The sequence below is a fragment of the Nestor notabilis genome, unplaced genomic scaffold (genome assembly GCF_000696875.1).
Source record: "Nestor notabilis isolate BGI_N333 unplaced genomic scaffold, ASM69687v1 scaffold12725, whole genome shotgun sequence".
NCBI lineage: Eukaryota > Metazoa > Chordata > Aves > Psittaciformes > Psittacidae > Nestor > Nestor notabilis.
The window spans coordinates 5,330-26,297 of NW_009929960.1; the positions used below are offsets into that span (position 1 = coordinate 5,330).

General features: G+C 53.6%; 1 protein-coding gene across 2 annotated transcripts in view; it reads right to left on the reverse strand.

Moving 5' to 3' along the window:
• Positions 1-216: 216 nt before the first annotated feature.
• The window catches only part of ABCA3 (ATP-binding cassette, sub-family A (ABC1), member 3), a 24,781-nt gene continuing 4,029 nt past the window's right edge, over positions 217-20,968 (reverse strand). For both annotated transcript variants that reach the window (XM_010015222.1, XM_010015221.1), the window contains exons 3-31: positions 20,136-20,263; positions 19,882-20,047; positions 18,068-18,327; positions 17,247-17,363; positions 16,566-16,686; positions 16,000-16,004; positions 15,797-15,965; positions 14,970-15,151; positions 13,644-13,790; positions 13,120-13,249; positions 12,218-12,372; positions 11,225-11,380; positions 10,683-10,893; positions 10,244-10,394; positions 9,640-9,738; positions 9,214-9,406; positions 8,083-8,386; positions 6,901-7,174; positions 6,159-6,363; positions 5,459-5,678; positions 5,050-5,208; positions 4,325-4,497; positions 3,906-4,040; positions 3,580-3,774; positions 2,464-2,651; positions 2,193-2,363; positions 1,590-1,777; positions 1,410-1,483; positions 217-426 (exon numbers count right to left, since the gene is read on the reverse strand). In XM_010015222.1, the coding sequence (XP_010013524.1) occupies positions 295-426; positions 1,410-1,483; positions 1,590-1,777; positions 2,193-2,363; positions 2,464-2,651; positions 3,580-3,774; positions 3,906-4,040; positions 4,325-4,497; positions 5,050-5,208; positions 5,459-5,678; positions 6,159-6,363; positions 6,901-7,174; positions 8,083-8,386; positions 9,214-9,406; positions 9,640-9,738; positions 10,244-10,394; positions 10,683-10,893; positions 11,225-11,380; positions 12,218-12,372; positions 13,120-13,249; positions 13,644-13,790; positions 14,970-15,151; positions 15,797-15,965; positions 16,000-16,004; positions 16,566-16,686; positions 17,247-17,363; positions 18,068-18,327; positions 19,882-20,047; positions 20,136-20,263 (4,808 nt within the window). In that variant the 3' untranslated portion in view covers positions 217-294. The remainder of the gene's footprint in view (positions 427-1,409; positions 1,484-1,589; positions 1,778-2,192; positions 2,364-2,463; positions 2,652-3,579; positions 3,775-3,905; positions 4,041-4,324; positions 4,498-5,049; positions 5,209-5,458; positions 5,679-6,158; positions 6,364-6,900; positions 7,175-8,082; positions 8,387-9,213; positions 9,407-9,639; positions 9,739-10,243; positions 10,395-10,682; positions 10,894-11,224; positions 11,381-12,217; positions 12,373-13,119; positions 13,250-13,643; positions 13,791-14,969; positions 15,152-15,796; positions 15,966-15,999; positions 16,005-16,565; positions 16,687-17,246; positions 17,364-18,067; positions 18,328-19,881; positions 20,048-20,135; positions 20,264-20,968) is intronic.

A 20,968-nucleotide genomic window follows, 5' to 3' on the forward strand; every position in this document is an offset into this window, starting at 1 on the left:
GCTTCCCCCTGCGTGTTGGGCTCTTTGTTTTTGCTGTATAGAAGGGAAGGAACGCTGGAGAGTGGAAGTGTCACATGCACACGCACACACGGACCCGCGGTGGCACGCGTGGCATACACACCACCCGTGTTCCCCACGGCAGAAGGGACGGCCCCATCCTCCCCCCCTGGTGAAAGGTTTCTTACATTTATACAGTATTTAAGACACGCTGATATATAAATTACTGTCTCTATATATACTATGTATAGGCAGCAGGGCCAGTCCGTGATGAAGGGCACCAGTGGGGGCTTCTGCTCATTTCCCTCTGTCCTCTGTGTAGTGCTGGAAGCGAGTGAAGCTCATGAAGACTTGCTCCAGGGATATCTGGCTCACGGAATAGTCTTCCAAGTGATACTTCTCTTTGGCTTTCTCCAAGGCCCCGAAGACCTGCAAGGGACAGCACAGCAGTTAGTGCAGGTACCTTAGCCACAGAACCCCACTGCCAGCAACTGGGAAAGCAGAGGAAGCTTTTTCCTCAAGGGAAACCTGGGTGAAGTGACACCTTCCCTGGCAGGAGGGCAGTGGGAAGCCAGGAGATGGGTTATTTAGCAGAGTACCTGACCCCATTTGAAAATATATGTTGTATATAAACATATATATGAGAGACAGCTGTGGGTGTTCAGCCTGGAGAAGAGAAGGCTCCTTAAGGGAAGACCTTAGAGCAGCTCCCAGTGCCTAAAGGGGCTACAAGAAACCTGGAGAGGGGCTTTGGACAAGGGCCTGTAGGGACAGGACAAGGGAGAATGGCTTTAACCTGCCAGAGGGGAGACTGAGACGAGAACTTAGGCAGAAGTTCTTCCCTGTGAGGGTGCTGAGGCGCTGGCACAGGTTGCCCAGAGAAGCTGTGGCTGCCCCATCCCTGGCAGTGTTCAAGGCCAGGTTGGATGGGGCTTGGAGCAACCTGGTCTAGTGGAATGTGTCCCTGCCTGTGGCAGGGGGTTGAAACTGTATGAGCTTTAAGGTCCCTTCCCACCCAAACCAGTCCATGATCCTATGTACAAACAAAGGCAAAATCAGCTTTTGCTCCAGGGAGACCCTGCTTTCCTCTGGAGGGCTGCAGTCAAGGGCAGTCAGTTTGGGGGGGGTCGGATGGAGTGGTCCCAGCTCAGCACCCATGGTGCACCCTGTGAGCTCACACACTGATCGTACATGCAGGTGATCTGTTTGTGCCAGGAGATGGGAAAGGGTCAGGGAGAAAAAACACTTCTTAATTAACATGGCTTTATAAATCACCTGGATTTTGGACAGGGAGAGGCTCTGGAAGAAAAGGGAGTGTGAAAGCAAAGCATGAATAGCATGCAAAGGGGCAGGAACTGGGCTGCTAATCCAGCCTCCTGCAAAGGGTGGGATGGACTCCAGCATCCCCTTACCTGTGCCCAGCTGAGGTTCTTGTTGGTCAAGTGATAATGTACCATGCCCTGGTGCTCGTGTTTCAGGACACTGCCTGGGAGAGATGAGCAAGGAGAGGCTCTGAGTTAAGAAACTGCTGAAGCTCATGACCAGCATCCTGCCCTTCCTTAGAGTGCAACCGCTCCAGCAGCTCACGGTACCTGGGAAAGTCTTCTCCACGAAGGCCTTGAAGGCCAGCAGCTCACCCTCCTCCTCGCTCCTTGTTTTGGCCAGCAAGGTGTAGCCACTGCCAAACTTGCTTTTCAGGTGCTGGGGGCTGCCCAGGCACTTGAACTGCCCATTCACCATGATGGCCAGCCGCGTGCACAGGGCCTCGCACTCCTCCATGCTGCAGGACAGAAGAGGACTTGTTTAGTGGAGCAGGAGCACCAAGACAGAGCAGAGGAAGACTGCAGCTGCCCCATCCCTGGCAGTGTTCAAGGCCAGGTTGGACGGGGCTTGGAGCAACCTGCTCCAGTGGAAGATGTCCCTTCCCGTGGCACAGGGTTGGAACTGCATGAGCTTTACAATGCCTTCCAACCCAAACCAGCATGTGACTTTATGAAGATTCTGGAAAGGGGCTGGATGTGGATTCCCTTCTCTCTGGGCTTTTGGAAGAGGGACATCTGGGTAAAGCCAGCCATACCAGCCGCAGCCAGTGCCCACCCACCATGCTCTGGAGGAGGGTCCCATCCCTTGGACCACATCACACTCCTGACCACCCTTTCATCTCTTATGCAAAGCCCTGCCTAGACACGTGTCACCTGTGGGAGGTGAAGATGATGGATTTGCCACACTCCCGTGTCCGTGTCACTGCATCCCAGAGCAAACGCCGTGCCACAGGGTCCATGCCTGTGGAGGGCTCATCCAGGAAGATCACCGGGGGACCACCGATGAGGGCAATGCCAGCGCTCAGCTTCCGCTTGTTACCACCACTGCGGAAGGAGAGGCAAACGGGAACAGAGACACGCAGTATGAGCACAGGAATAGCCACTCAAGAGGAGGGGCAGGGGGTGTCTCCATGCTTCCTCTCACCTATAGGTCCTCACAAGCTTGTCGGCATGGGGCTCCAGCAGCAGCCCCCTCAGCATGTTCTCCACACAGCTGCCAATGTAGCGCTCGGGGATGCCCCGCAGCCGTGCGTACATGCTCAGCGTCTCGCGGCCTGTCATGTGCTCCAGGAGCGCATCGAACTGTGGGCAGTAGCCGATCCGCTGCTGCACCTTGGGGCAAGAGGAACCCAGTGGGGATCAGCTCACAGACAGGTCCCTGCAAGGAGGTCTCCAAGCCAGGAGGTGCCTTGGCACTCACAGGATTTTGCTGCACCTCTGCTCACTGAGCTGCAGCTTCAAGTGAAATAAGAGGGAAATTCCCCGTTTGCTGGAGCAGTAGGTGTGGTGGGGATGGACATATGCAGTGTGCCTCTGGACATGCTTGGGGGTTAGACCAGATGATCTCCAAAGGTCCCTTCCAACCCTAACGATTCTGTGACAGCAACTGTGTGGTCTCACCCTGCATTTCCCAAGCTGGTTCCTCGTTGTGAGTGGCCATTCCGGATGGATCTCAGGAGAAGGAAAGCACTGGAGGGTCTGTACCTTCCCCATACTCTGGTCTCCTCCAGGGACAAGGGCCCAACAGAAGGCAGAGTCCCAGGGGAGGAGGCAAGCAGGGCCATGCTTTCAGGGCAAAACACCCCATGTTATCCTTGCCTGACATCGTCTAGGGTTGACAGTGGTAAAGGCATCCAGGGACTGAACTGAAAGCCTGACCCCTGCTCATCTCTTGCTTTTCCCAAGGGACTGAGCAAGTAGACCTCTAGCAGGGTTCTGGAAAGGTTTGACCTGCTTGTTTTAGAGAGACCATCATCCAACTGTCACTAACTCAGTTTTCACATTTCCAGCTATGGGGCTAAATCCTTTGATGAAGGGTTCACCACCCTCGCAAGGTTTGGCTTCCATCTGCTTCATATCTGTCATCCCGGTGAAGAGGGGACTGCTTCCACATGGCCACATAAGGACTCCACATTCCTGGGATATTACTTCCAGCCCTGGCAGCTGCAACCATATCCCCCTCAGAGGCACTCTGCAAGGTGGCCCAGCCCAACCCCAGGACTGTTTGTAATGCCACCCTCCACCGTGCAGCCCACGGTACCTTTTTGATGTTGGCCAGGATGCTGTGGCCATCCACAAAGGCATCCCCTGACGTGATGCTCTCGTCACCAGTCAGCATCTTGAAGGTAGTGGTTTTGCCCGCTCCATTGAAGCCCAGAAGGCCAAAGCATTCCCCTTTGCTGACTGCCAAGGAGATCCTGTCCACTGCCAGCAGGGACTCCCGGCTGTCGTAGACCTGGTGGAGACCAATGCACAAGCCAAGCCTGTCACCACCCAACAACACAGCTAGATGTGACTTTACCAGCCCCGCAAGGACCGTGGCTTAGCGGGCAGCAGAATGCTCAGGAAGGGCCATGCTCTCTTCACCTTGGTGAGCTCCTTGATGACCAGAGGGCTGCTGAGAGAAGACAGAAGTTCTGGTGGCGACTCCAAAACCTTCTTCCTCTCATCTGCCACGTCCCGGTCCTCTGGCAGCACAGACACTCTGTTCAGCAGTGCCACCTACACACCAGGGAATAAAAATACTCTTGGCTGCTGTGGGACAAACAGGTTCCTCCAGAGCCCCCAACCCAGATAGGTTCCATCCCTTCAATCAGCCACCTCTGGGGATGCCTCAGTCCCTTTGTCAAGCTATATCCTTAACAGGACCAGCCCCTCCAAGCATCCTGCTCCAGGGATGCTCCCTGGGAAGGTGATTTGGAGGGCCTGTCTCCAGTTCACAGGGACTCCTGGGCTTGGTTTGGCAGGCACCTTACTTCTCCCTCCCATCCACCACTTCAGCTCACCCATTTTCGCCGCCTGCAGATGCCACAGACCAAAGTTTTCAGTCTCCAGAGGAGGTTTGTCTCAATGAGGAAAAGGAGGAATAGGAAGGAGAAACCCTGGATGGTCAAGGAGGTCAGGTATCGTCCAATCCCAGGTGTCTCCCAGGAAAAGTAGTTCATCTGATAACTGATATCTGAGCAGGGGTGGAAAAAAATCAAGACTTGGATCAAGCCACACGCTGGGGACGGACAGATAAGCTCCAGAGGAAGCTGTGAGCCCAAAGCTCTGCTGGGCTCATCTCCATCCCAGCCCACACTGGGCTCCCTGCCCACAACTCTTTCCAACCCTCATCTCCATACCAGCCCACATTGGACTCCCTGCCTGCAGCTCTTTCCAACGCTTCCCACCAGAGGATTTAGGTCTGGAGGGGGTCTAGCAGAAGATGCCCAGTGGGGGCACACAGAGAAAATCAAGTCACTCCTGTGACTGGGATTTCTTTACTTGTCTATGAAACTTTCCCTAGCCCCCATCTCCTCCAAATCACTACTAAGGAAAAGATTCCATAATTGGATCACCTGAGAGTGTCAAATGCTGCCCAATTTTTGCTTTAAAATGGTACCTGAAGCTACTGCCCAGGTTGGGGTAGAGGACCCATGACACTGCCCAGCTCCACCATCCACCCCACAGAGACTCCCTGGTGTGGCTACGGTGGGATGGGCAGGTGAGGACCAACACAGAGACTCACTGAATGCCTTGCAGATGAAGATAGCTTCAACAGAGGAGGTACAAAACTGAATGAACTCATAGTTCTGGTAGAAGTCACTGATGCATTGGCCCAAGCAGTAATTGGGTAAGATGAGAAAGACTTTATCCAGGGTTTTGGAAAGGTCCACCAGGCCCAGCTCTGAAAAAGGAACACAGGAGGATCAACAGATTGGAGTTAGCTGGTTTCAGAGAAAGATCCTGATACTTCCAAGTTCAGATGGAAAACCAATACATTTTGTCATGTTTAATGGGTAAGAATGGACTGTCATAGGGTTTGCTTTTTTTTGTTAGTGTGGGGACAGCCCTGGGGTGAAAGTCCCTCTGGGGGCTGGATCTTCTTGGTGATGGCACGGTGCAGTGCTGGGCAGGCACAGAGGGCAGCGACCCACCTGGGATGCTCATGATGGTGACCGCGAGGAAGGTGGCTGTGCCTGAGAGGATGTTGAAGATGGTGAGGCGGGTGTAGGCTGTGGCTGCCACCGAGAAGAAGAAGCTGAGGAGGTACATGAGGGGGATGATGGCCCAGCCGTAAAGGAGGAAGATCAGCATCACATCAACGAGGTGGCTGTCCTGGGTGAAGGCTTGCACGCCAAAGGCTTGGAATATCACCTGGGGCACAGTGATGTGAGATGCATGTTTGTCTTCACCACGAGTGATGTCTCCTTGTCTGAACGGCCCAGGCAGCAAGGTAACAGCAGCATTGCACTGACCCAGAAAACCACCCCCCCAGATGGTTTCCACCAGCAGCCCATGCCTGCCCCAAACAGAAACCTCCTTTCTCAGACTGGGATACAGAAGAGCAGATCTGGGGAATTCCTCTCCATGCTCCCATGTACCTGAGGATTTCTACTGCCTGCACCCAAGTGTCCAGGTGCCAGAGGCTGCAGTCAACTGCCCCAACTGGTTTGCCATGGCCCTGCTCCCAGCAGGACCAAGGGACAGCTTTCCTGCTGGTCCCTTCTATTATCTGAGGCAGTGCCAGTGGCCTCATCCTTTTCCCCACACCCCCCACATCCCAGCCCTCCCAGAGGAGCAGCACCTGGAGCTCCCACCCAAGGAGAAGACAGGAAGGTGTCAGGGCTGACTCACCAGCATCAGAGCACAAGGGATGAGGAAGTTGATGATGTCCCAGAGCAGGGCAGAAAGCCAGAAGTTGACCACGTAGACGCCACTGACAAACTGGACGTGCTTGGCCTTGATGGCACGCTCGCTCACCAGCAGCAGGGCAAAGGTGCTGGCGAGCGAGGCCATGCCATACAGCAGGTTGATGGCGATGGCAAACCCGGTCTGGCCTCTGCAAGGACAGCAGTGGGGCAGGTCAGGACAGGCACCAAGGCTAAGGCTACACAGGGACAGCACACCCACAGTGTGCTCCTTATGGAGGCTACGCCCACTCAGCATGCAGAACATCCCACAATAGAAGTGCTCCTCAGTTAAGATAAGCATCTCCTGCACACAGTCCACCCAGTACACCACAAACCTTCACCCTGCCTCTGTGGCGTCCCACACATGTCCCCTCAGGTACAGGTGAGGTTCAGAGACCCTGGATGCAGAGGGCCATGCAGCTCCCTCTGCTCTGAGAACCCAGGGAAAATCAACCTCAACCAGTATCTAGAGGGGAATACCCAACCCCTGAAGCTATGTGCATAGGGTCAGGCAGGTAAGTCATCTACACAGCTTTGCTCTCCTGACCTTCAGAGTATAATCACAGCTATGTTTGGGTCTGAAAAGCTCCAGCCTGACTCCTCCACTGATATATAACCAAGCCAAGCTGCCCACAGGGAAGACATGATCCCAAGCAGGAAAGCAAGCGTTGTGCCATCAGACATACTCCATGAGCTGGTCTTTGGCCTTCTCAGTGATGTTGCGGGGCTGAGGGTAGTTGGTGACTGTGATGGAGGCGTTGGGGCCCGCCAGCACCCTGAAGACAGCGTTGTCAGCCAGCATCAGAGCTGTGGCAGGGGAATGATATGCTTGGTTGTTGAAGAGCGCGGTGACCACCGTGCGGTTCCCAGCTCCTTCAAAGGAGGCGGCTGCGATGTAGTGCTCATTGAAGGCTCCCCCTTCCTCAGAGGCTCTTGAGATGAGGTACTCCTCCAGGCCACCTGCCAGACACCATGGCTCTCGTGAGCTGGATCCACCACTGTGGCCAACTGGAAAAGACCCCATGCAGCCCCAGCCCTGGTGGCCTACCCTTAGCCCTGATGATGGTCATGAACACAGAGCTATGGGGAACACAGCTCTGCTCAGGTGAGGAGGGGTCCTGCCAACTGTGGGACTGAAGTTTTTCAGAGTTCCTGAAACTTTATCCTCAATTTTGGAATAACAGAAATGTTCGAACTTGGCCACTGTCTGATGTCTGTTGCAGGGGGCCGAGATACTGAGGATGACTTCAAATTCTGTTCAAACTGAGTATTTCTGCAGTTCTTTCACCTGGTAATGTCTGTTTAGAGCACTTCTTGAACTCTTATTTCAGGGATTACCAGTTATTTGGTTCAGTTAATTTAATGAGTCTATTCTGAATTGAACATTTCACTGAGTGGAAATGTGACAGGAGACCTTGTAAGCTCTTTGAAACTTGAATTTTTCTGCAATAAATAGTTCTAGACATGTCAGATAACTTCATACTTCTTATCTATATGTCTGTTTAGATGAGCTCTTAGGCAGAAGTTCTTGCCTGTGAGGGTGCTGAGGCGCTGGCACAGGTTGCCCAGAGAAGCTGTGGCTGCCTCATCCCTGGCAGTGTTCAAGGCCAGGTTGGACACAGGGGCTTGGAGCAACCTGCTCTAGTGGGAGGTGTTGGAAGGGGGTTGGAACTGGATGAGCTTTATGGTCCCTTCCAACCCAGACCACTAGATGGTTCTATGGACTCTCCCATGCAGGGAGACAGGTCAGACAGGCCAAGCTTTGACCTGAGCCATCCACACCAAGGGCCCTCCAAGAGAAATAGGTGGCTCCTGCACATCCCCCTGGGCATCGCCTGCTCCACAGGCACTCCCTGAACCCTCCTCACCCAGCACCTCCAGCGGTGACTGGCGCTGGGCATCCAGCAGCTCCACATACTGCTCGGCCAACCTCTGTGGCAGAGCCGCGGTGGCTGGGACGCTGAAAGGCACGATGGTCTGGCCATAGGGCTCCAGTGTCAGCCGGAGCAGGGACGAGTCCCTGGGCCCTGGGAAGGTCTTGGCCACCACGAGGGCAAAGGCAGTGAAGATCAGAGGCACGAGGAACTGCGCTGCCACCATCTTCCAGTTGCGCCAGCTGTACATGGCTCGCTTCATGAACATGGCGTAGAATTGCTGACAGCACAGGTAGAACTGGGAGAGGGAGAAGTCAGGTCAAAGTGAGCCCCAGCAGACACATCACCCCATGCAGCTGATGGGGAGAATGACCCCACAACCACCTGCACATAGCCCATGAGCCCACAGCAGAGCCTGCTCTCCATCCAAGCCTGTAAAGACATGAGCAAGGCAGCTGCTTGACTCCAGCCCACCAAACTCCACAGCTTCCCAACGGGATGCAGTCACTTTGGGATCTCAGGTGTTAAAAGCAGCCTCAGCCATGACCTTTACCTTCCTCCACCTCTCAGTGCTTGAGGTTCACAACAGGATTAGTGCAACATGGCTGCCTGCCCACACGACCGGCTGAGGCTCCTGGGAGCTCCCATCCCCTGCAAGCACCTTCTTTGCTCTTTAAACCCGCAAACATCTTTCTCTCCTTCTGCCTTCGAGACGTGCCCTTAAGAAGTACGGGGAAATTCATCACAGGCACATAGGCAGTGGGCAGTGAAGGGCTGCCAGGAATATGAATGAAACATAGCCTAGCAAGGGAAGGGAGATGGTTTTTCTCATCTCCCTGCTGGAAATCCCAAGTGATAGAGCAAAAACCACGTTAGGTCACCTGGGACACGTCCAAGAGCATCTCTGTAGACCTCAAGATGAAGAGGATGGTAGTGAGCAATGCCAACAACCCTAAAAATAATTTGCCCCTAAAGATGCAGATTCTAATTTGACCTTCCAAATCAATCTTTCAAACCACACACAAGACCAGCCATGGGGGAGGCTCCACTGGGTAACCCTGCTCCAAAGCCCCACCTCCCATGCTCTGTCCCTGTTCCTGCTGCACCGGTATCCCCAGCACTCACCCCGGTGTTGAGCTTGATGCTGGAGCAGTCCTCAGTAATGAGTGCCCCGCTGTCATCTGTCATGTCTGTCATGCCACTCAGGCTGCTGGAGTCATCCATGGCCCAGTCGTTGGAGCGTCTCTCGTGCTGGTACTGGAGAGCGGGCAGCTGGATGGCCTGGATATCCATGCTGGAGTCCACAAGCTTCCCAACCCTGCGCCAGGAGGGAAAGTGAGTGATGAAATACAGACCCAGACAGGCTTGAGCTGTTCTTGATCCTTGCTGTGCTTGATCCTTGCTTGTGCTTGATCAAGCTGAGGAAGACAAACGCAAGAGACAAAACCCAACGTGTGCCCCACAGAGCTGTGTAGGGCACTGGTCACTGAAGCACAGGGGACTGGTCACCACCAGATGACCCCCCACCAGGGCCAGCCTCCCCCCGCCTACCTCAGGAAGACCTCCTCCATGGTGGTGACGGAGGCGCCGTAGCTGGCGATGCCCAGCTCCTCCCGCCTTTGCTCCAGCTCCGTGAACAGGGCCTCAAACCTGGACGAAGAAGCGAGGCATTAGATGCTGATGCTCATGAGAAGGGGACACCCCGAGGTTAAGACCCTCTGGGCATTGGTCCTGCAGCTGGTTTGAGTCCTGCTGCACTAAACACCCTACTCTCCCCAAGAGCAGCTTTTGGGCTCTATCTTCTGCTCTTTCTTGCCACAGGCAGCCTCAGCTATCCATAGATCTGATTCTGGAGCCTGATCCACACCACAGCCACCAACAGCTATGAACAACCAGTGCATGGGCAGAGACATGGTGGCCATGGGAGCACAAGACCAGTGCACCAGCAGACTCAGGGGAAGAAATAAACTGTATTTCCCAAGACCAGTGCTGATGCAAAGAGCAGCTCCCCTTTCCAGCAAGCCCATGAGGACAGTGTGTGCCCCAGTGTGCGCAGATCACAGAATCACAGAACCATTAGAGTTGGAAGAGACCTCTGGAGATCATCTAGATGAGGGGACCCAAGATGAGGACAAGCAGGGGACGATGCTATTACCTGTGTGTGCTCTCCTTGGGCAGGATGAAGGACAGCTCTGCCCCAGCATTGCTCTCCATGGTGGCGTTGGGCACATACTGACAGATGAGGCGGGAGATCTCTCCCAGGTTACAGTAGGGCTCCTTCACCATCACCATGTGATATCCTGCTCCTGGACAGAGGCACAAGAGAAGGGAGAGGAGAGTAAATCACAGCCCAGCCTGGTCCTGTGGTGCTGGAGCAGAGGGAGGCTGAGGCTCCACAGAGCAGCAGTGACTGCCTGGGCTATGGGCACGATGCAGGAGCAAATGCTGGGATGGGCCTGAGGCAGAATAGCACAATGGGTAGTAAGCAGCCACAGACCAGGAGCAACAGGTCCCCTTCCCTGCCCTGTATCCCCCTCCTGCTCATTCCTGGCATGGAGAAGACCTCAAGCACATCTTGCTTGCTCCTCCCTTACCATATTTACGCTTGAGGAAGAGTGAGGAGCCGCAGCACTGCAGCTCGCCCTTGGCCATGATAGCGATACGGTCTCCCAGTAGGTCAGCCTCATCCATGAAGTGGGTGGTCAGCAGGATGGTGCGGTTGCTCCTCTGCTGCTGCAGAAGGTCCCATGTGGCCCTGCGAGAGGCTGGGTCCATTCCTGACGTAGGCTCATCCAGCATCACCACCTGCACAGACGAGATGGGTGCTAGTCAGAAAGGGGTGGGAGAGGTACAACAGTGCAAGAAGCTGCAACCCCAGGGCCCAGAAGGAGCCTTGACCTCACAGCATGCATGTGATGATCCTGCTTGGGGGAGCAGCTACCAGGCAGCAGAGCTGCACCACAGCCACAGGGTGTTGTCCTCAGAGTTGTCCCTCTGTGAGGGTGCTCCGGCCCTCTCCTCACTGTCCCTGCAACTCCCACTGGCTCACCACAGGTAAGAAACAACATCAGAGCGACTAGAAGGACCACTGGCCCAGGAAGAAAGGTATGAGGTGAGCCCCATGGAAGATGCTTGCCTTGGAGTCCCCGATGAGGGCGATGCCAATGGAGAGCTTGCGCTTCATCCCACCAGAGAGCGCCTTGGTCAGGGAGCGGCGCTTGTCCTCCAGGTTGAGGATCCTCAGGATGTGGTTGATCTCCTCAGGGCACTTGGAGGGTGGGTACCCCTTCAGCTGCCAGACAGGGGAACAGAGAGTTAAGCCTGCCTGCAGGTGTCAGTGAAGCTGGCAAAGACCCTTCCCACCACATCAGCCTTTGGCAGCTAAACCCCACCACACTGCCAGTCAGGAAGGTGGGGAAACACGGAGATGGATTCCCGCCCAACCCTGAAGGAGTTGGCACAGTTCGTGTGGGGGTTTCCACGGAGCCATGCTGCCCGTGACCCTCTACTCCTCCATCAGCCAAGCAAGGAGCTCCTGCCTGCAGATGAGGTGGAAAGAGGAGGCAAAGGCTGTTCTGCTTTTGATAGAATCAGAGAATGGTTTTGGCTGGAAGGGACCTCTAAAGGTTGCTAGTCCATCCCCCCTGCAGTAAGCAGCAACACATTCCACTAGACCAGGTTGCTCCAAGCCCCGTCCAACCTGGCCTTGAACACTGCCAGGGATGGGGCAGCCACAGCTTCTCTGGGCAACCTGTGCCAGCGCCTCAGCACCCTCACAGGGAACAGCTTCTGCCTAAGAGCTCATCTCAATCTCCCCTCTGGCAGGTTAAAGCCATTCCCCCTTGGCCTGTCCCTACAGGCCCTTGTCCAATGCCCCTCTCCAGGTTTCTTGTAAGCCCCCTTTAGGCACTGGAAGCTGCTCGGAGGTCTCCCCTTAAGGAGCTTTCTCTTCTCCAGGCTGAACAAGCCCATCTCTCCCAGCCTGTCTCCAGAGCAGAGCTGCTCCAGCCCTCTGATCATTTCTGTGGCCTCTTCTGGACACACTTGACGGATCTCGCCATGCTTTCCCAGCCTCAGGAAGCCACAGGTGACTGCAGGGTGCTTCCAAGGCTGTCTCCCCTGTGCTCACCCCTGCATAGAAGTGGAGGTGCTCTTCCACCGTCATGTTGTCAAAGAGGACGTCGTGCTGGGGACACAGGCCCAGGCTGCGGCGGATCAGGACCATGTCCTGGGAGATCTCGTAGCCGTTGATGTACGCCTGCCCGCCCGTTGGAGAGTGCAGCCCTGGTGGAAGCAGACACAACGGAAGGTGAGGGTTCTGCTCTGCATCCCTCTCCAAGCTTTCTGCCAGAAGCTGGAGCAAGGCAGTCTCTTGCTCAAGCTCGGGCGCAGAAGCCTTCTCCTGCCATGCAGGATGGGCTTCATGGCATCCACAGGTGGGTGAGGAACATCCTCATGGTGGGAGGTGGAAGTGGCAGTGCTGCCAGAGCGGGCAGGCAAGGATGGAAGCAGGAGGCAATCCTGGCTCTCAACCTGGCACAGGTCAAGGTGAGGCCAGGGCAGACCTCCTGGGAAGGTCCTATGGGCACAGAGGGACAGAGAACAGGGAAGGGAGGACCATCAAGTTACCATGTCCACCAAATAGGCTGCCCAGAGCTCAGCAGCTTAAGAATGACAAAGACTGGTTCTTGGCCTATGCCCTCTCTGCCTTATCATGACAAAGCCTACAGAGACCCATCTTACAGCAGGTCCTTCCTCTTCTCAGGGCTCTGCAACACAAAGACTAGCTGTCACTGCCCCACTGGCTGACCCCACTCTCAAGGAGGGCTGAGCAAGGACCCCCACCCTCCCTCCATCGCCCCAGGCAGTGACCTGCCTCTCACTACCCCAGTAGCCCTGGCCAACAGCTCAGTGAACCGAAAGTACTCCAGGGAAGGGAAAACCCCCTCCTCAACCTCAGATACGGGGTTCAGCCCCCCTTTGCAAGTCAAGCCATCAGCTTTTCCCTGCCATGTGCCAGTCCCATCCTACCTGTGAGGATGGACAAAGTGGTGGTCTTCCCAGCACCATTGTGTCCCAGCAGGACGGTGATCTGCCCTTCATACATGTTCACTGTTAAGTCCTTGACTGCCTCTTTCATCTTGTTTCCCACTTTGAAGACCTGAGGAGATCACAGTAATGAGTTGACGCTGTTCTCAGACCTGCCCTCTCCGCTCCACTCAACAGGCAAAGCCCATGATGCTCACATGCTGTTGGCATTAGACAACAGGTCTCACTCAGGTTAAATTCAGAGGTCAACAGGTTGAATACAGATGTCAAATATGTCAAACATGTCAAGCTAAATACAGATGTTCAATACACCTATAAGTACCCAACACTTCAGTCCATGCCAAAATGCAGTCAGCTCTAGGGAAGAGCCTTACCTGCCTCAGAGCAGCCAAGGAGCAGAGCCCTAGGCAAAGAGGGCAGGGAAATGATGAGGAAGCTGCCTGCACGCAGTTGGTTTTACAAAACCAATGTCACAATGTGTTAGTGCTGTGCTGGGCAGACGGTACCTTGGAAAGGTGCTTTATTTTGATTCCTGATACGAGGTCAGCAGGTTCCTCCTCAATGTACTGGCTCTTCAGAGCTTTCTCAGGGTCCTCCTCCTCCTCCTTCTCTTTTCCCACCACAGTCCTGGGGCGCCCACACCAGTATGAGGGCTGATGGAAGAAGGCAGAAAGAAACCCAGGCACAGGCTCAGACCACCTCTTGTCCCCAGCCTTGGCCACCCTTTTCCTCCCATGCAGGTGCCTCCCAGGGATCTCCCAACCCACTCTCCTTGGCCTGGGAATTGCCAACCAGCGCATCTTCAGCAGGCAGGTCAGACAGAGGATGACAGTGCTTCCCCTGCCCTGCTGCCTTCCCTTGGTTCTCCCTTACAGCAGGACTGCCTGTGATTACACAGGCATCTTTTCCCATCTACACTCCCATAGAAAAGGTCAACACTTCCATGAGAAGCAAAACTGTAGAAGCAGCCTGCCCAGAAGAGCCCATGCAATGGATGATCACCACCTCCAAATACATACAAAAAGCTTGGGATCCAGCTGCTGTAATTACGGCTTTTTTTTTTTGCCCTGGCTTTCTAGAAATAGAGATAAGTGTTTGGGAGCTTAAATCTGCGTGGAAATAACAATTTAACAGCTCCTGGATGCAAAACCAACATCCTGCTGTGGCTTTTGGAAGACAGTGGATCTCCATACCCTGGTCTAGCTGCAAGAGGAAGTGGGATGGTAGTGTGAAACCATGCTGGGATAAGGAATTTAGAAGAGGGGAGGAAAAACCTCCTGATCTGATGACAAGTGATCTATCCACAGGATCAAAATTGATGGCATCACCGTGACTTAAGGAATTCTGAGCCACCAGCTGAGCTGCAGTAACTGCTGCAGCCACTAAAGATGATGCCAAACATTTGACTTGGCAGAGCGAGGGCAGCACAGCTGATGGGGTGACAGTAGTCACCCATCCCCTGGTACCAGCACGGGGGGACTGGCAGCAGGACACAGACCACCCAGGCCCATCCAGACAGCAGTGTTTCGTAAGTTTCAAATGACTGGATCTGGTTACTCGCTCCTGGGGCTCCTCTCTCCAATGCCTTCACTTGGGCATGGAAATGTTTAACAGCATCCTGCACACCAAGAAGTGTTGGGAACAAGGATTTAAAGCCAAGAAAACCTTCATATTCAGTAAAAATATCCAGCTGCTTCAGCCTTTACTAAGGATAGATTGCAGACCCCTTGGTTTTGGAGGTCAGCCTTGTACTTCAGTTTAGCACAGAAGCAGGGCCCATCCCTGAGTGATGCCCATGAAGCCCACTGGAAGGGGTGTTAAGAAATGCTCACCGTCAAGAAGAAGTACCACGGATGGGGCACACCATACTCCCCTGGGAAGACAGCCTCCACGTACCAGGCCACCAGGCCATAGAGCACTGAGTCCAGGAGCAGCATCCCCAGCACTTGGGCTAAGGTGAAGTTGTCGTCCACGCTGATGGGCTTCATGAGGTCCCTCCACTGAATGCCAGTTCCTGCAAGGCACATGAGGCACTGCCTACCTCTGCATCACTTCGCAAAAGCATGGCCTCTGCCAGAATCAACAGCATATTCTATTAACACAGAAATTACAGATATATATTGGGAAGGACGAAATGCAATGGATCCCCATCCCTTAGACCAGAATTTGTTTGGTAATTAAAGAGATGATGGTGTTTTGCACAGCCCAGACTGCCAGAAGCATGGGTCTGGAGGGACACGGCTCTTGTTAGGAGCAGGAAAATGCTTCTCCCTAACTTTGTGACCCTGACTAGTGACAGGCCAAGGGGAAATGGCTTTATCCTGCCAGAGGGGAGACTGAGATGAGCTCTTAGGCAGAAGCTGTTCCCTGTGAGGGTGCTGAGGCGCTGGCACAGGTTGCCCAGAGAAGCTGTGGCTGCCCCATCCCTGGCAGTGTTCAAGGCCAGGTTGGACGGGGCTTGGAGCAACCTGGTCTAGTGGAAGGTGTCCCTGCCTGTGGCACGGGGTTGGAATTGGAGGAGCTTTAAGGTCCCTTCGAATCCAAACCAGTCTGGGTTTCTATGATGACTTCTTTCCACCTTTCACGCCACATGCAAGCCAATCCAACCCAACCCAAAAGGCTGGCTAGCCTCCCAAAGGGAGGAGAAACCCTTGCTCACCTTTTCCTTCAAACATGCCTATAAGCTGTGCCCCCATGGCCATGGCCACATTGGAGATGAGGCAGGATGCCAGCTTCTGGCTGTGGGACATCAGGTCGTAGCGGGGTGAGATGAAGAAGTAAGGGATGTAGGAGAAGAAGTAGAGGAAGCCGCCAGCGGCAGGCCCGACCTATTGTTCGGAAGCCCCCTGGGCCAGCCGCAACATTTGCTGTCAGCACAAGGAAAAGCGGGAAGGAAAACATCAATAACATGGTGATGCCACCGAATACTTCCCACCAGCTTTCCCTGCAGGGAGATTCAAGCCTTTTGCATGAAACATGGTTACATGGGAGCAGGACAAAGACGTGCCCATGTCCCATGTCAAGGCAGGAGCAGCACCCAACCCCATGGTGGGCCACTGCAGAAGCACCCTGTCCTCCCCAGACCAGAGTGTCCTGGGACCGAGACAGACAGATGAGGCCCTAATGCATGAGCCTGTCTGGACTGGGAAGCAACAGGACACACATCCCTTCCCATGCACTGTGGGAAAAATGCATCCAAAAAAGGGAAGAAAGGTCCCTGCCTCCACGTGTTACAGCAAGTTCTCCAGCACAGAGCCCTGTGCAACCTCATGTAACTCTGGAGCCAGCCCAGTGGTCCCAGGATGGACCAATGACCTCCAGAGCTGCCTCCCAACCAAAATCAACCAAAGATTTTACACCCCGAGGCCCATAACATTCCCCCAGCCCCAGGGGTCAGCAACACAGGAGGCAGCAAGGGAGGGACTCACCTCTCGAGAAAAAGGTGCTCACCATGAAGTTGAAGGAGATAGAGGAGATGGAGAAGATGGCGAGGAAGGTGAACACCAGTGTGGGGTCGCTGTTGGTGAGCACTGCTCCCTGTTCACTCACCTACCAAGAAAACGTGGTTACACCCCATGCTGAAGCTGCCCATGGCTGCCCACGTGGGCACCTTAGACTTGATGTCCCCCATGGGTTAAAGACAGAGATGACAGGCTGAGAATGCCCAGGCTCTCCTAGAGCACTTCGGAGGAAGGAAATACAAGTTGCCCCCATGTGACACGGGGTCTTGAGAGGCAGGGGACACCTTGCTCAGCATCCAGGCAGCCAACTCCTGCCTCTCATGGTGTGGGCAAGAAAGAGGAGAGCTCGAGTCCCTCCAAGGGCATGTAGGGTGGGAGCAGGATGGTTGGCTGTGTATGGAATGCCTGGGGCTCCCTGGTGCCCATGGTGCTTCCAACCCCCCAGCTCCCTCCAGAGGAGCTTCCCTTTGCTGTGAAAGGGAGCTGTGGGGTCAGCACTGTCCACCCAGCTCTGGAAAAGGCCAGCTCCAGCCTCCACTACACATGGAGGTGTCCTGAGACACCAGAACAGTCCAGCCCATGGGAGAGGAGCCTTGTCATCCCTGTGCCATGCAGCACAGAGCTTCTGGCCGGGGGAAGGACACTCACCTTGACACAGAAGAGGACAGTGACGAAAAACACGGACACCAAGAGGAAGAGGAAGAACATGAGGAACCAGGCACTCCAGTGCAACCAGTTGCTGAGGCCCATCATGTGCATGTACTCCTGTAGGGAGGTCACACTGTCACCCAGGGCTGCACCCACATTTCCCAGGCATGGCCAGGGTGAGGTAAAGACCTTGGTCACGGTGGTGGTGGCTTTGCCCTGCAGCACTAGTGGGGAAGGTGGCAACCCCAGGTGCCACCAAAGTGGCCCTGTGCAGCCTTAGCATCACATGGTGTCCCCCACCTCCCTGGACCCTCGAAGTGCAGGAGAACATTTCCCCAGAGAGCTGAGCTGAACCCAAACCCACGGCAGCCAGTGCCAGCAGGGCAGAGGACAGGACAACCTAACACCCAGAGCAAGCCAAGCCCTGCACACTCAGCCCTTCTGTCACAACCACCATCAGCCAAGCTTAAGCCACCCTCTCAACACGGCTCAGACACATGGGTTTCTACATGCAAGACACAAAGAACTTGCTTCCCACACACTGAGCTCTGAATCCACAAGTGTTGCCCTTTCTCCAAGCCACCTTCCAGTTCAAGAAAAACACCAATCAGCCTTGGCTGCACAGCAAGGAGAGTTGAGCCGTGTCCTGACAGCAGGATTAGCGACATTCCTCCTTGGGACTTGCTAATCTGATGCCATCCCCACCCCCTGCTTGCTGGCTCCACACCCCACAGGGATTTTGTTCCTCATTTAAAGGCAGCATCCATTGGGAAACACCACAAAGGCAAGGCAGCACTCATCTGTCTCACCACTTGCATTACCTTCAGCTTCTTCTCCTTCTCGTGCACAACGGCACGGACAATGTTGAGCGAGGTGTAGGTGAAGCTGAGCATGAGCAACAGGGGCAGCTGGTTCTGGATGGCCAGGAGGAAAAGGTCGTTGACATACTCTGGGTAGGGGAAGCGCTGCACCACCACCGTGATGTTCTTCAGCAGGCTGGCGGAGCTGGCATTGGCATGGTGCTGCATGATGGCTCTGTCCACTGCATGCTGCACCGCCAGGAAACCTTCCCGGATGTAACCTGCATGAAGAAACAACACAGGGGAATAGGGACAGGTCCAGGGTTTGGAGGGAGGTGTTGGCAGAAGGAGAGAAACAGATGTTGTGGAGGGATTGCTTGGGAAGAAGAGGAGGGAACAAAAAAGAGCTTGTAGGAAAAGCAAACTAAACGCGACTATCGACACCCTCCTGTGGACACAGAAGGGCTCGGGAAGGATCTACATCAGCCATTTAGGTCTCCTATAATCATTTCAAAGCAGCTGGCTGGAAAACTCAATTCAAACTGCAGTGGCCTTTCTGCAGACATGGCTATATCTTTAGAAGAGGGAAGACTCTCCATCATTTACCACCACCAATGTCACTGAGCTTGTGGTTGGTCCCTTTTGTTTTTGTAATCCAAGAGAATACAGGATACTACAGAGGTTTTGGTGAGGAAGAATATATCCTGTTACTCACACATCTGCCTTAAAGTTTTGTGCATAAAAAGAGGCCAGGTTGGATGGGGCTTGGAGCAACCTGCTCTAGTGGAAGGTGTCCCTGCCCGTGGCAGGGGGTTGGAACTGATGGAGCTTTAAGGTCCCTTCCGAGCCAAACCAGTCTGGGATTCTATGATATTTAATTTTCAACTGGTTTATTTTTATGTGGTATTTCTGCCACATGGAAACCCAAATTCTGCTCATGAAGCCCCAGAGGAGCATTTTGAAAGTTAATTGCTTCAAATGACAAAGTCAGAGAAGGAAAAACTAAGAATGTGAGATCATGGAGGCTGGTTTATATTAACTAATTTACTAAGCAAACACTGTAGGGAGGGAACTGATCTGAGCTCCTGGTCACTGCGTCCTGCAGAACACTGGAACCAGAAGAACCAACAACCTCTGGGGCTCAGGTTTATTTACACTGTGAAAGCAAAACCTGTTCTCCTGCTTTCTCAGCCTCTCAATCTTTTTGACATCGCTATTGAATGATGGAAGGAGAAACCCAGCCAAGGGAAATCTCCCCTTTGCAGCTGAGAAGCAGCTCCTAAGGAACCAAGTCCTGAGCCAGCGCCAATGTCCTGCTGCCTCCTGCTTGGTCAGTGGTTTGGCTTCCTGAAAAACCTACGCTCAAACCACAGAATTGCTGTATTCACTTTTAAAGGACTTAAAGAGCATGACAAACACTGAGCAGTTTGGAGCCTGAAAGAAGTTTTCAATTAAAAATATAAAAGGAAAAAAACCTCAAAACATTTAAATTTAACAAAATTTATGTAAATTTTGTATTTTTGTAAATCAAAGTAAAAATTATTCTTATCCAATCCTGCTCAGCAAAAGTACCCAGACTGCCACAGAAGTCATAAGATAAAATTTAAATACATACTATAAAGAATGACTATAGTAAATAAATATTTAAAATATGTAAATAAAATCGATTATGTTTTAAAATTAACTTAATTAAATTGATTTTTTTATATAAAACTATTTATTTAAAAGCTCAGCGCCTCAGTGAATCTCTGCAACGAGCCAAGTATCTGCACAGAAAATCACACCCATCCCTTTAGCTATGAAGTAGCCCCCAGCAGAGGAGATGTGGCCCTCACCCGGTGTCCCACCATCAGCAAACTTGGCCTCCCGGGGACCGGGCAGCTGGAAGAGTGGGAAGAGGTAGCTGGTGTGCCAGTCCCGGTCCAGGTTGGGATTCAGACCCGTCTGCTCACTCCGTGGTGCGTTCCTTGGGCTGTACTTGAAGCGTAGCTCATAGTCGACCTGTAAGGAGCACAAAAGGGGTGTCGCAGGTGGCAGGAGGGGGCTGTGTCCCCCGTTCAGGTCCTCCTCCCCTCTGGGCTCCACTCACCTGGAGCGGCAATGGGGATGTGCTCTGTTGGAAGTGGTGCTTGAACACAATGGCAGCCAACACACTGCCTGAGCGGTTGTCCAACTTGACGTACTCCTCAAAGTCCCTCTCTGAGGCAAAGCCCTGAGCTGCAGAGGGGGAAAAGGCAGAGATCATAGAATCATGGAATTATTTGTGTTGGAATGGACCTTAAAATTCATGTAGTTCCAACCCCCTGCCATGGGCAGGGACACCTTCCACTAGCCCACATTGTTCCAAGCCCCATCCAATTTGCCGGGGAGGGGCCAGCCACAGCTTCTCTGGGCAACCTGTGCCAACACCTCACCACCCTCACAGGGAAGAACTTCTGACAAGAGCTCATTTCTATCTCCCTTCTGTCAGTTTAAAGTCATTAAATGTGGGCATTATCCTGGGCTGTATCAAAAGAAGCGTGACCAGCAGGTCGAAGGAGGTGATCCTGCCCCTCTACTCTGCTCTTGTGAGACCTCACTTGGAGTATTATGTACAGTTCTTGTGTCCTCAACATAAAAAGGACATGGAGCTGCTGGAGCAAGTCCAGAAGAGGGCCACGAGAATGATAAAGAGGGCTGGAGCACCTCCCGCACGAAGACAGGCTGAGAAAGTTGGGGCTGTTCATCCTGGAGAAGGCTACATGGAGACGTCATAGCAGCCTTCCAGTATCTGAAGTGGGACTACAAGGATGCTGGGGAGGGACTCTTCGTTAGGGACTGTAGAGGTAGGACAAGGCGTAATGGGTTCAAACTTAAACAGGGGAATTTCAGGTTAGATATAAGGAAGAAGTTCTTTACTGTGAGGGTGGTGAGGCGCTGGAA